The 15,240-nt window shown below is 44.5% G+C and overlaps 1 protein-coding gene across 1 annotated transcript in view; it reads right to left on the bottom strand.

Moving 5' to 3' along the window:
* The window catches only part of LOC133764029 (GATOR1 complex protein NPRL2-like), a 69,521-nt gene extending 55,369 nt beyond the window's left edge, over positions 1-14,152 (bottom strand). The window contains exons 1-3 of the mRNA XM_062197674.1: positions 14,086-14,152; positions 12,789-13,146; positions 10,382-10,526 (exon numbers count right to left, since the gene is read on the bottom strand). Of these exons, the coding sequence (XP_062053658.1) occupies positions 10,382-10,526; positions 12,789-13,146; positions 14,086-14,152 (570 nt within the window). The remainder of the gene's footprint in view (positions 1-10,381; positions 10,527-12,788; positions 13,147-14,085) is intronic.
* Between the last annotated feature and the right edge of the window lie 1,088 nt (positions 14,153-15,240).

Below are 15,240 nucleotides of genomic sequence, written 5' to 3'. Positions count from 1 at the left end.
ATCCCCCCACCAATACAAATAATAATTAAGAAGAAAACACCTAAAGCTAAGCAAAACTCATGCATTTTTTTCAGGCACATTTCTGAGAGATGAGACTGATGAACCGCATGTCACATTTCTGAGGAAAGCCACAAAAGCTGAGAGAAGAGAGGTTGGGATGCAGAAGGATTTTCATAACTTGGAAACTGTGGGAAGCCATTTGAAAGCCCCTTACCATGTTACTGGTTTTTAAACAGATTAAACAAATATCAATAGGTCCCTCCGTGGTTGTCATATGTTATTGGGGAACATACATTAAAATTAATATTTTGAGGTCTTGCTTCAAGCTTAAAGAAGCATCCTAAGCTTAGGCATAAACAACATAGGCAACATGGTACAGTTCAGAATTTATTTGGGAAAGTAAGAGAAATAAACAGGAATGTGGGGGTTATGTAAGGGAGACAGGGGTCAGATGAGCCAGGAATTCCATACCAGGCTTTCCCCTGGAGCCAACAAGGGAGGGAATGGGGGCAGGAAAGTGGCCAAGATGGGTGGTGTAGGAAAGCAAGCATGAACAATGGCCTGTGCAAAAGGAACACAGGAGAGCAAGGACAGGCCCCGGGTGCTCCACTCTGCTTATTCACTTTCAAAATGGAATGTGGGTATATACATGTGAGATCAGGTAGGGGCTGAGTGGAGCATGGTCTCCATATCAGGCAGGCCTTCACTTTGCCAAAGTCCTGGAATGACCTTCACTGCCCAAGGTGTGAATACTATCTAGGCTATTTGCTCCTCCAGCCATTTTCCCTTTAGTCAATGCTTAGGAAAGCATTGAAATGATGCCTACACGAGATAATGTAGGTGGTTTTGTCCCAGATGGTAGGGTTTGGGAGCTGAAGACACAGGCCAATGAGACTGCAGGAATCACTACAGAAAAGTCCTGGAATGATGAGGCTCTCTGGTGAGCTGAGGCCCTATGTTCTGAAGGGAAGAATTAGCAATGCCAAGCAGAACACATCAAGGGGCAGACCATGTATATCTTTATGAAAAGCATGGCTGTCTCTGATATCCCTAGAGATGAACACTCTCCTCATGGCTGAGAGAATTTTCTAGAACACCCCCATATCATTGGGAACACCTGATCCTTATGTATGGACACCAGCAGTGATGTCTCCCTCAAGAAGGTGCAGAGTATGTAATAGTGGCTAAAGAGAACCAAATTCTTGGTATGTTCCATACTTCACATCCCAGCTGACTTCTTTAAAGTGTTATTGATGGGCTGGTGCCACGGCTCAACAGGCTAATCCTCCGCCTAGAGGCGCCGTCATACCAGGTTCTAGTCCCGGTCAGGGCGCCAGATTCTGTCCTGGTTGCCCCTCTTCCAGGCCAGCTCTCTGCTATGGCCCGGAAGTGCAGTGGAGGATGGCCCAAGTGCTTGGGCCCTGCACCCCATGGGAGACCAGGGAGACCAGGATAAGCATCTGGCTCCTGCCTTGGGATCAGCGCAGTGCACTGGCCGCAGTGCACCAGCTGCGGCGACGATTGGAGGGCGAACCAATGGCAAAGGAAGACCTTTCTCTCTGTCTCTCTCTCTCTCACTATCCACTCTGCCTGTCAAAAATAAAAAAAAATAAAAATAAAGTGTTATCGATGGCCAGGATTCTAAAAACAGGAGATGGTGGCAGGACACGGGGAAATTAACATTCAGTCAGGGGCATTTCATTGTCTAGCTTCCTGTTATGTAACCAGTCTGCCCCTTGCATACACCACAAGCCTCCTTGATTCCCTAAATCATTCTTTTTGCACCTCTGAACTCTGGTGATTTACCCCAGCTACCAAACATCATCTGCAATAGATCCTAGAGCTGCATGGTCTGGGAGCACTGGGTTTCTTCAAGGCACAAGTACAAAGGGGAGGGTGGTTACCAGAGCAAATTTGGTGGGTTCTTCTCCTTAGCTTAGTGTAGAAATAAGAAGCCAGGAAACAATTAGCAAAGAAGTGGAAACTTTATTTTTGTCTGTTTTGCAAAGTAAAAGTATTTCTTCTGAGAGGAGTGCCCTGAACAATAAGTTCACTGGGTTTTTAAGGACTTGCTGTTTACTTATGGGGTCCTCCTATGGGGGCACCTATGTAAAATGGGGGTTTCTTGTACTGTATGTTGATTGAAGACAGTCCAATTCCCCTTAGGGGATTTGCTCCCCCCCCCATTCTCTGGGTGGAAGATTGCAAATGACTTGAAGATATGGTTGAAATCATAGGCTTTAAGATACAGAACAGGAAGTTCGTACATCTCAAAGAAAGCCTCCTAGCCACGCTTTGCAGCTTGATTGCAGACAACATTCTACCAATGTCTGAGGGGCACACAGATCTCCAGTCCCATTGGACAGCCTCAGACACTTGCCTCATTTTATTCTTAACTGACTAGGTTATTCTAATTTTTCCTCCATGCTCCTATGAGAGCCTTGCCTGCCCCCTGAGCCACCACTGCTTGCTTGGCTCTGCTCCTTCACAGGCTGCTGTGTCTGTTGATGGTCCAAGGAGAGGCTCCACAGCTCCTGTGGAGGGAAGAGAGTAGCAGAAGGCAGTCTCAGCTCTCCAAATGATACACTGAAATACTAACCCATGGTAACTTACTTGTGAATGGGACTATTGCAGGTGCAAACATTGAAGTTAAGACAGGGTTGTACAGAAGCCGGGTGAGTCTTACATCCAAAAGCCTGGGGCCCCTATATGAAGAGGGACTTGGTCACAGGGACAGTCACATGGGAAGAATACCATGTGAACATGGGGGTAGAGATGACAGCTGAGTCCAGGAACTGGAAGCCACCACAGTGAACTGACAGGAACAAGAAAGGATCCTCAATCAGTCCTAGTTGGGCACCTGTTCACACTGATCTCAGCCTTCTGTGAGAAGGGATTTATGTTACTGCATTCACTGGTTTGTGGCTCTACATTGCTACTGTCAATGAAAACTAACACAGGTTCAAGGCTCTGTAGCCTCATCCCAACCACACTATCGATCCAGGTGTGGAACTGTCAGGGAGAGGGTGTAAGTGCTGGGTAACATCTCTGGCCAGGACCTGAACCTAGGAAGGGGCTTAGGGAAGGTAGGAACAAGTGAGCAGAGAAAGGCTTATATGGTGAATGGCTATGAGATATAATTTGGTCCAGGCAGGTGCCCATTGCTGGGACTTGAACAGAATGGAGTCTCCTTTTGGTTTATTGAGAAAATTTTGGAGCTTCAACCAGGAGCAAATTCCTCTATCCCCCTTACCCCCCCCCCTCTCCCTCCCACCCTCTCTCCCTCTCTCTCTCCCTCTCCCTCAAACACACAGTTGTAGGGAAGGAAGCAAAGGGAAGATTAAGTAAAACCATTAAATTGGAAAATGAATCATTTATAGTCAGGTCTGTTGGTGGAGTGACAAAAATGTTAACAAATCAAGAAAACCTCTTAGCAGAATAAGGAGCAATCTCTTCTTAAGAACCATTTTCAGTATGCTTGATTTCCAAGACACTGGATGAGACTGTGGACCTTCTCTCTTTTTCCTCTATTTTATCTATATCTATATGGGAATTGGTGGTTTCTGTCCCAATCCTGACCCTTAGCAGGTGGTCATCCCCCCACCCTTTCCACAGACCATAGATAGACACTTGACCCCAGCACTCTTATAAAAACTACTGGATGACAGAAAGGGACAGGCATCCCTCTTGAATTATCTGAAATCAAACATCAATAAACAGGATCCTAGGCTCCCTCAGCTGGGAAGTAGCACCTGTGACACACTGATAATGAGTGCCACCCCTATAGGGACTGTGGGTTACAGTATTCTGCTGACCACAGAGAAATACAAGGGATTTATCATATTTTTCAAGCACTGTTCTTTTTACCATTGCTTCCTGGAGCTGGGGAGTATTTCACAAATACATATTCTAAGCACCGTGTGAGTGCACATGTGTATGTCTGGAGGTGTTCTTCTAGTTTGAAAACCCTAGGATGTTAGGGACCATTTTGGCAGTTTTGGCCGGGCTCATTTTCAAGCTTTGAATGAACATTTTTATGAGCACATTTTTAAAAATCATGTTGCTAATTCAGAAGAAAACCCAGTGAGATTTTCTCACTTAATGATTTTTCAATAACACAAAAAGACATCCTGTGTCTAAGGCAATAAGTAAATCATTATTCAGTCCCACTTTAGGAATGCTCTAAGGCCACAGCAAGCTTCCTACCCAGGAAGATGGGTTGCAGTGATCTAGGCTAGATCTGCTCATGTTTTCCAAAACTGGCCATACCTCATCTACATGTTCCATGGTCCCACGCTATCATGACCATATTATGTAATAAAGAACCCACTGTAGAGGACCTGAGTGGGAGCCACACCATGGAGAAGAAAATATGCCTTCTAGTCAGTCTGAGGCTCTTTGGGTTTACCATGCCCTGGACATAGACAAATGGACAGCTTGTAGCAGAACCCTTGCTGCCCTTTTGGTATCCCAGGGCCTACCTCTGACAATGTCACTTCTTGGTGAGAAGTACCAAGTGCTCAGTGACCTCACCCTCATTTACACCGATAGCCTCATGCCTATCTCCAAGTGCATGGGAAACTGCTCTGGCCAAACTCCCACTGCCAGAAGTGCAGAATCCATGCCTCCAGGACCAGCTTATCTCACTGGGGGATGGTCCTAGTAGGTGAACAGTCCTTGCTTCCATCCTCCCAGTAAGCAAATCCATTCCTGCCCTAGAGGTGGCAGTATGATCGAGCTTCAGGGTCAAAGAAAGCAGCCTCAGCCTTTCTTCCTTCCTTAGAGGGACTTCCTTATCTTCTGCTCCTTTTCTTCTGATTCCTGGGACCAGGGCTCACTGGGCCTTCCTGGACCTAAGTCTAAGACTTGGCCTCCTGGGAACCCAAACCAAGGTCCTATCTCTTCCCCACCCCAGCTACACACAAAACACATGATGCTAGGGTTTTTCAGAACTATCTCTCAATGAAGTTTCATGTATGTCCAAGTGGTCTGTATAGGGTCACATAGCAAACTTCTCGTGGCTGGCTTCCCCCAACACTGGCCTCTCATGACTATCCCTGAGCTGCATCTCAGCCAAGCATGGTCACTCATGGCAGGGACACCTTGCTCTCTGGATGTTGGAACTCATAGCATTGGTTCTTCGATGCCATAGTTCACAGGCCATGAAGGGAGGCTTAGAGGTCTTATCTTTGGGCTCACAGAGCTACCATCACTGTAGCCACCATCAGATAAGCATGACTCCTGCCTCACAGGCCTAAAAATTGTTCCACAGGGAATGGACAAACATCATCACCTTCTACCCAGAGCCCAGTTAGACTCTGCCTGAAGCCAGAGGCCACATGAGACATCTAGACCTAGATTGGGACTCTAAGCAGCCCATCTCCCAAGCACTCTCCCAAACTCCTTCCAGAAGAGCCCAGTGGAAAGAAGATGTGGTGCACAGATCAAGGAATTTGGGACATACTAGTGCCAAGAATGATGTGGGGTATCGTGAAGCCCACACAGGAGGGAAGGTGGTGGCCAGGGTCTCTGAACCCAGGATGACTTGCAGGCTCTGCCAAGAAATTCCTTCCTCCCATAAGGACTTGGTTTCCCCAGTGACAGAATAAGAGGCTTGGGCAACAACCCCACAGGACAGGCTCGCTCCAAAAATTCTTACCCTGACCATGACCCAGAACACCAGACCTGGGAGCCAGGGATGGATGTTTCATGGACATGGTGTCTGTTGGTCCGCAATATCCTCAGGCAGCCCTGCAGTCTACTTGCTGGAGACTAATGTAGCTTTTCTACAGACCCTGTGAAAGCCTGCCATACCTCTATTAGAGTTTCCCTAACATATGTAACCACAATAATACTTTTATACAAGGATACTCACTACTTCCAAACACATGTTGAGAACTGATTATCCACCCCACCCCCAATTTGGTTGATGTTTATCAGTGGTCCTCTGAGGACATTGTCTCCTAGGTCTGTACAGTCAGAAGAATCATTTCAAATAACAAAGGCCCAGGCATAAGAAAATATGTGTCTCCAGGGGTTGTTCTCAGAATAGTGCAACGAGGAACAAGGAGGGAAACATCTGAAACCTGAGAGACTCCTTGTTTCCACTTGTGTTTTGTCTGCACATGGTCTGAGGTGTAAGAACAGGCATCTCCAGCTGGCCAGGCCTTAGCAACAAGTCACTCCTCCTCCTGGCCTGCTTGCCAAATGATTAAATTAGGAAGACCCCATGGCCACACAAGCTCTGCAGAGTGTTCCATAAGCCACATCCACAGAGGGCTAAAGATTGACATGCAGAGTGATGTATTTAAGGTCTTGAAAGAAAAACCTTCCAACCAAGAATCATTTGTCCAAAAAAACTACCTTTTCAAAGTGAGAAATAAAGCATCTCCAGACATGCAAAGTCTGAGAGAATCCCTAACCACCAATCTAACCTTACAGGTTATAGTGTAATCCTGAAGGGAGTCCTACATTAGAAGTAACAATATTGAAAGCAAACAGTGGTACAAACTTCACTAACAGAGTTGATAGAATCAGTAAACGATCAAGAAAATGACAGCAGTAAGTTCTTATCTATCAATCTCAATCTTGAATGTAAATAAAATAAGTTCTGTAGTCAAAAGATACAGGTTGACTGGATTGTTTTTAAAAAAGACACAACTATATGCTGCCTATGAGAACCTCACTTCATAGATTAAAGATACACATAAACTGAAAATGAATGGCTGGAAAAAGATATACCATGCAAATGGAAGCCAAAAACAAGCTGTATTAAAGCAGATTTTGAATGAAATCCTTGTACAAGAGACAGGGGAAATATATATTGTCAGAAGGAACAATGTAGCAAGAAATGCAAGAAGATATAACAATCATAAATATATAGGTACCCAACACAAGACAACCCAAATTATACCACACATATTATTAGACATAAACAGAAAGGTAGACTCCAATACAACCATAATAGGGGACTTCAACATCTGACTATCATAGGTAGAGAGATCATTCAGAGTGAAAACCAATAGGGGCCGGCGCCGTGGCACAGTAGGTTAATCCTCCGCCTGCAGTGCTGGCATCCCATATGGGTGCTGGCTCTAGTCACAGCTGCTCCTCTTCCAGTGCAGCTCTCTGCTATGTCCTGGGAAAGCAGTAGAAGATGGCCCAAGTCATTGGGACCCTGCACCCTCATGAGAGACCAGGAAGAAGTGCCTGGCTCCTGGCTTTGGATTGGCACAGCTGCGGCCATTGGGGCTATTTGGGGAGTGAACTACTGGGAGGAAGACCTTTCTCAATGTCTCTCCCTCTCACTCTCACTGTCTGTAACTACCTCTCAAATAAATAAATTAAAAAAATCTTGTTGAAATCGTTACCTAATATATACTAAACTGATCTTTTGTATATAAAGAGAATTGAAAATGAATCATGATGTGATTGGAAGGGGAGAGGGAGCAGGAAAGGGGAGGGTTGTGGGTGGGAGGGAAATTTTGGGAGGGGGAAGCCATTGTAGCCCATAAGCTGTACTTTGGAAATTTATATTCATTAAATAAAAGTTTAATTAAAAAAATCTTTAAAAAAAAGAAAAGAAAACCAATAAACACACATCAGATTTCAACCACACTATTTAAAAATTGGACCTAACAAATATTTACAGAAAATTTCACACAACAATTGTGTAATCCATATTCTTCTGATAAATACATAGAAGATTTTCTAGGATTAATCATATATTGGGCAGGAAACTAAACCTCAATAATGTTTTAGAACTGCTTTATATCATCTAAAACCACAAAGAAACAAAACTAGAAGTCAGCAAGGAAAGGGAAAATTTACAAACATACCATCATGCTTTTGAATGACCAGTTGCTCATTAAAGGAATTTTAAAGAAATGTTTTGAAACAAATGAAAATGAAAACACAACATATCAAAAATACATATGGTATATGGAAATATTGTTAAGAGGAATGTTTGTAGCATTAAGTGTATACATAAAATAGAAATATTTCAAATAAATTGTCAAATGATTCATCTTAAAGACTTCAAGAGCAATAAAAAACTAGATCCAAAATTATTAGGACAGCAGAAACAATGAGGATCAGAGAAGGAACTAACTAAATTGAAACCAAGAAAACAATACAAAAGATCAACAAAAAGAAAAGCTGATTTTTGAAAAGTTGATTAAAAGAGGCAAACATGTCAGAGAAACAATGAAAAAACTGAAATGAACAAAATTTGGCATGAAAAAAGAGACATTACAACTGATAAAGTGCAATGGATCATAAGAAGCTATACATTAACTAATTGGAAAAGCTTAAGAAGTGGATATATGACTGGATACAAGCGACATAATAACATTAATTCAAGAAGATACAGAAAATTTGCACAGACCTGTAACAAGCAATGAGATCAAAGCAGTAACAAATATTTTTCCTAACAAAGCAAAGTCCAGTACCTGATGGTTTTACAGCTGAATTCTACAAAACATTAAAGAGGAAATAAATCTAGGAGCAGTGTTGCAGTATAGTGGGTAAAACAACTGTCTGTGATGCCAGCATCCCCTATGGTGTTGGTATGTGTTCCACTTCCAATCCATCTCCTTGGTAATGACCAGAGAAAAGGAGGGGAAGATGACTTGGGCTTCTACCACCCACCTGGGGGACCCAGATGAAACTCCTGGACCCTGGCTTCAGCTTGGTCTATCCCCAATCACTGTGGCCACTGGAGGAGTGAACCAGTGGAATGAAGATTCTCTCTCTCACTCACTTGCAAATCAATCTTTTTTTTAAAAAGAGGAAATTATTCAAATACTTTCTAACATTTCCAAAATATTCAAAAAAATAGAACTCTGCCAAACTCTTTTTATAACACCACTATTACTATGACACCAAAACAAAAGAAGGATACAACACAAAAAGAAAACTACAGACCGATATCCCTGATGACCATAGGTGCAGAAATTCTCAAAAAATATTAGCAAACCCGAACCACATCAAAAGATAATACATCGGCCGGCGCCGTGGCTCAACAGGCTAATCCTCCGCCTTGCGGCGCCGGCACACCGGGTTCTAGTCCCGGTCGGGGCACCGATCCTGTCCCGGTTGCCCCTCTTCCAGGCCAGCTCTCTGCTGTCGCCAGGGAGTGCAGTGGAGGATGGCCCAAGTGTTTGGGCTCTGCACCCCATGGGAGACCAGGAGAAGCACCTGGCTCCTGCCATTGGAACAGCGCGGTGCGCCGGCCGCAGCGCGCTACCGCGGCGGCCATTAGAGGGTGAACCAACGGCAAAGGAAGACCTTTCTCTCTGTCTCTCTCTCACTGTCCACTCTGCCTGTCAAAAAAAAAATAAAAAATAAAAAAAAAAGATAATACATCATGTACAGGTGAGATTCATTTCAGGGATGCAAGGATATCTCAACATCCACAAGTCAGCAAATGTAATAGGCCACACCACATAGAAGGAAGAACAAAAAATCCATATGATTATCTCAATAGATGTATAAAAAGCATTAGTTAAGAATCAGAAACCTCCATGATAAAAACTTTCAATAAATAAGTTACAGAAGAAAATATACTTTATAGAACAAAGGTGGTCTATTTCACCCCTCCTATTCAATATACTATTGGAAGTGTTAGCAAGAGCATTTAGAGAAGAGACAGAGATAAAAGTCATCAAAACGGAAAACAGAAGTTCAAAATATCCATGTTTTTCAGATTATATTATATGATTTTTACATGTAAAACCTAAGCATTCCACCAAAAAGCTCTTACAATTCCCCCCTAAAAAGAATGAAATCTTATTTGCAGCAAATGAATAGAACTGGAGGACATCATGTTAAGTGAAATAAGCCAGAAACAGAAAGACACATTGTTCTCTCCCTGAATGGGAGTGGCCCCATTCCAGGTTGCACAACTTGCCCGGTCATTCATGTTACTGCATTTCAGCCCTGCTTGTCCCCTATCTTTACTTACCTCAGAGAGTCCCCACAAAGAGTGGCCTCCCACCTGAGTGTGAGAGGAAAATGGGCAAAATTGAGTTTCTTTGAGCTATAAACTCACAAATACCCCCATAATGCACTGTTCCCCACTCCTGGTCCCAGGCAGCAATAAGAAATACAAGCACATCATAGAGTAGGACACACTGTGACTGAACCGACACTGAAGGGCCAGGGAGGAGCAGAGCTAGGGGTTAGGAGGATCCTCCTAAGTACAGTTACTGGGTATTCAGCCTCTAAGCCTAAACTTGGCCCTAGATGACCATATTGGCTCCCCACATCTTGCTCCCCATCCCATATCACCCATACCATGCCAGCTTAAGCCTTATGTACTAATCTCCATCTCTATCTGAAGGGCTCCCTGACTCTGCATCTGACTGTGGAGTCCTCTCACCTTTTGCCTCCTCCATCCAGAATACGTAACCAATGCTGGACTGATCATTGGACAGAATGCAGCTTTCATTTCTTGAAGGTTTAGTCTGTAGACAGCACATCTTGGGCTTCTAACACTTGTATCCCCAGGCTCATTTTCATTGGCCCTGATTTGCCAATGAAAAACCTGAGGACCTGGAAAGTCAATGATGTTCCCAAAGTCAGTCAGGAAGAAAGTGGCAGGGTCTGTACTCAAATATCAGGTGCACACCTGCTGCTTCATTTGTTTAACAGGGTGCAGAGGAAAAGTAGACACAGAGCTGGGTTAGATAACCACATGAGGCCACTGCCTGCAAAACCAGCATCCCATATTAGTACCAGTTTGAGTCCCAGTTACCCCAATTCCCATTGAGGCCCCTGTTAATGTGCTTGAAAAAGCAGCAGAAGATGCCCCAAATAGTCGGGCCCTTGCACTAACATAGGAGACACAGAAGAAGCTCCTGGTTCCTGGCTTTGGTCTGGCCCAGCCCTGGACATTGCAATTCCTTGGGGGAGTGAAACAGTGGGTGGAAGAATTCTCTCTCTGTCTCTCCCTCGTTCTCTTGTGTAACTTTGCCATTCACATAAATAAATCAGAGCTATGCATTGTTATAGTAAATCCACAAAACCCTAATAAGCAGGTGCTGTTATTATGTCCATTTTAAAGATGAGAAAACTTAAATGGACAAAGCAAGTTGCCCAAGGACCTCAGCTAACCAGAACTGTGCTTCTAGACATTCAGTTTGTAAACATAACTCCTAGGCTATGGGTTATTCTTGTGCCCATTGGACTAGGCCAACTGATGCTGAGGAAACTCCTGATTGTTGGATAACCCTCTGTTAGGCAGTGGTCATGCTGGACTCAAGACATGTGTTCCCTGGGGATGTATTGGAAGAGTGAGGAGTACATGAGCAACAACAACCCAGACCTGGCCAAGAACACACACTTCATTTGTAAGCTCTCAGCATGTCACTGTCTAGGAAGCCAGCACTACCAGGAGCCCAGGGTCAACTCTTTGCCAGCACACTTTAACTTAGCATAAGTGGTGGAAATTTGTAGGAGCAAGGTCCACTCACCAAGGGGCCTTAGTGCAGGGAAATAGAAGATTTTCATAGCTGCTGGGATCCTTCCTGGTCCCATCTCATCAGTGCCAGAGGGTAAATGAGTACACAGTATGTCACACTGATGGCTAGGACATGGTGTGCTCATGCCCTAGAGGAAGATGGCTGGGCTGGCTTGTGGGGTGCATGAGCTTGTTTGAATGGCTGAGGTGCCTGGTCACTGATCAATTATGGGAACAACCATGGGGCATTTCTCTTAGGTTAAAGTGGATATTTCTGCAGCTTTCAGTCTCAGCAAGTTCCTTTCCCTTTAAGTCTAAAAGGTTGTTGGCTGTGGACCAAATTAATATAAACCAATTTCAGGCCTCTCACTCCCAGAACTGTCCTCCTCACCCAGCTCATACTTCTCTGACATCATGCAGAGAAAATATTTATGAATTTCCAGAAAGATGCCACTGGCTCAAGAGACGACGAAATGGCAAAACCCAATCCAAACAAAATCTACTTAACTTCCACATAAAATTCCATCCCCTTCCCAATAGAGGATTTGATCATTTTTCATTTAAGCAAGCCCTAATGCAAAAATATGAACTGTGTAGGAAAATGAAACATCATTTTAAGAGATTCATACTTATTATATCATACTTCAAAATAAACCATGGATTAATAAAGTTTCACTTGCAGAAAATTACAAAAAAAAATAAAGAAAATGTTAAGACCAGCTGGGCCAAATGAGAGGAGTAGGTGGCCTGCAGAAACACATTTTCTTGTCTCCCAGACAACGTGTCCTGATTTCTCCTCCTAAGTTTGCCATCAATGATATATAGGGCAACAGTTACTAAAAATTATGAAAACACTATGTTTTTATAAATTCCTGTGGAAAATGGCTAGAATCCAGAAGACTGTGGAAGAGAGGACTAATGCAATTTACAGAGATTTTTGGTGAGTTTACTCCGGACAAAACCTTCAGCCTTTTAAAGTTCCAGATAGGAATCTTTCTTTCACAAAACAGTTCCCAACAGTCAGCAAGAAACCTCCCACATTTGAAAACGAAACAATGCAACAGAGGCTGAGGGCCCTGCAAATCAGCGCTGATCATTCTTGGTGACTGGGATTCTGTGCGCATGCGCAGCGCCTGGCCTCCTAGAGGCTGCGATTGGGCATGCGTTTACCAGCGTTGCTTGGCAACAGTCATTGTGAGCCAAGGTTGAGGAAGCGCTGAGCTTTTCTGTTGGGACGTGGAGGCAGACAGGTGGCTCATCTACAGAGCTAACTGTAGGTTTCTCTGGCTGGGAAGATCGGCAGTAGTCTAGAATGTGAAAGTCTTACCTTCCCATGTAAGAAGGGCGAGTGTCTATGGATGTTGATGTCCTCCGTCGGCTGTTGAGAATGGCAAATGAGATTAAATCAGGTTCTCGGTGCTGCTTCTCACCAAAGGCCCTTGGGAAGCTGCGCAAAGCTGCCAAGGAGGATGAAGATGCTTGAGAGCAGCCGCTCCTGATGCTCAGAACTGGCGGGAACTGTAGAGACCAGAACCCCTTGCAAACCTTGGTGGATGGGGAGAAGTGTGAGCTCAGCACCAACTGTGGCCAGCCCCTCCGGTAACCCGGAACCCTGGGCTCCCAACCCCGCAGGCTTCTCAGCACCTGAAATGGAGAAACAGCGCCTAGGCTGCCTCTCTGAGCAGCTGAAACAGAAACAAAACCTCACCTGGTTTCTGAGCTACCTATGATCCCCTTATAGAACACCTTCCTGACGAGGGTAAGTGGTTTAACTAACACAATTACATCTGTGGAGTGGCTTATTTTAATGTACTCATTCTACTGCATATACTGTACACACTACAGAAAAATGCATCCCGAGATAAATAATTTCCATCATATATCAATTTCTCAACCAATAATTATTTTCGTAAAATCCAGTATCCGTTTCATATCAGTGAACATTTATGTATAAACATGCTTTAATGAGAGGCCTTAGATGGGAGCATGGACAGGGAAGGTGGTTCTGTGTCAATAAGAAATTTTCTTTTCTCACAATGTGAGCTCTTTATAGGTTTATTCATTTTACATAAGTAAAATAATGATATCAGGGCTTTAAAATTTTTGAGTTACCATGCTTTCATTTACTCTTGTGATAATACTTGTTGGGAATGCCTTAAAAACTTGCTATTAAAGATATGAAAGTGTGCTGCTAATTTTCACAAAATGATCATTACTGACATTTGGAAAGACAAATGAATGGAACTTGATAGGAAATCCAGAAACACCAAAGAATATGTAAGAATTTAGAGCTGATACTGGTTATATTTCACAATATAAACTTGATGAATGATTACAAAATAATAATAATGAGCATAATTAGTTTTAGTTTGTTTTCCATTATAGTCCCCAGTATTTTCCCATTTCAGCTATGTCAATTCATTATAAAGGGACACACTATTTCCCTGGTGCTATCTTGTAGTTACGGCAGATGAAGCAGATCATCACTTCCAATATGAATATGTACAGGACCCAGAGAATTGTGGTGTAGGTGCTTGGCAGAGCACATCTCAGCACTCACCCATGCAGTCATGTAGTGCAGCACCAGAGGGAAGCCCAAGTCACCCACCAGCAGGAGCACACACTCTCCAATCTTGAAGATCCCTGGTTCTGCTCTACTAAGTGCACCTCCACAATGGCCACACTGCCCATGATCGCCAATGAGTTCAGACACCCAGTGTGCCCATCAGAGATCACCAGTACTGTGATTGGCACCAGGATCCTGACCTGGACATGCACAGCCCCCACGCTAGGAGGGAGAAGGCTCCGGGTGGGAGGGAGAGCAATGGCATGTGGAGCACTAAGCCCACGGGGATGGCATGGGAAGGATAGGTGCTGAGCATGTCTCGTTGCCTGGAGGGTGCCGTTCTGGGTTGGTGAGCTTGGAACTTAGGGAAGACCAGAAGAGACCCAGTCAGCCTGTGGGTCGGGTAGCCCAACTCCCATCCCCAGGTTTCTCCTCCATGTTTCCATGTCTGGTGCCTGAGGCTCATCGCACACTCAAATCAGTACAAGAACAGAGCAAGTTACACTGGAGCAAAACCCTCAGGGGGTGACATAGGACCACCTGAGGCACCTAGACCTCCTTACCACCACCAGCTAGAAGGAAATGTAAAGGAGGTGGTTCCAGTAAGCTGCACAACCCCCCTAAGCCTGAGTTTGACCCTGCTGCATTCTCACTGATACTCCTCCCTGGGCTGCAAGTAAAGGTTGAATCCACTGGTCTGAGGGTGCCATCTTTCTGTGGGGAGACAGGTCTGCACAGTCCATTGAGCTGGGAATCCCAGAAGACCTCATCTGCCATCACAGACTGGAATCAGGCTCTAGGATCGAGTCCTTCTTTGCTCCCCCAACTCTGTCTTTCCAGCCCTGCTACCCCAACATTCTCTCCAATTGGCACAGGCCTTTCCAAGTCCTGCTGCTTACACACAATGCTCCCATCTCCATTCCTGCACAAACCCTCCTTGTTCTAACCCTCACTAACCCATTTCCAGTGTCTGCTCACACTTCCCAGTCAAGTCCCTTCCCACCCCTGCAAAGAGCCCCAGCCCTGGGGGCTCAGTTGACTGACCTGTCTAGACAAAGTCATAACTCTTAATGTTAGCCATAACAGTCGAGTGCTCAATCGTGGCACCTCCACTCAGCTCTGCCTCCCAGGGGTACCCATGGCTAAACAGAGGGTTCCCTACCACTCAGAGCCCCAGAGTATGGAGTCCCTTGGGGGTTCCTGGGCTCCTGCT

The sequence above is a fragment of the Lepus europaeus genome, chromosome 7 (genome assembly GCF_033115175.1).
Source record: "Lepus europaeus isolate LE1 chromosome 7, mLepTim1.pri, whole genome shotgun sequence".
NCBI lineage: Eukaryota > Metazoa > Chordata > Mammalia > Lagomorpha > Leporidae > Lepus > Lepus europaeus.
This window is presented reverse-complemented; position numbering and strand designations above follow the sequence as displayed.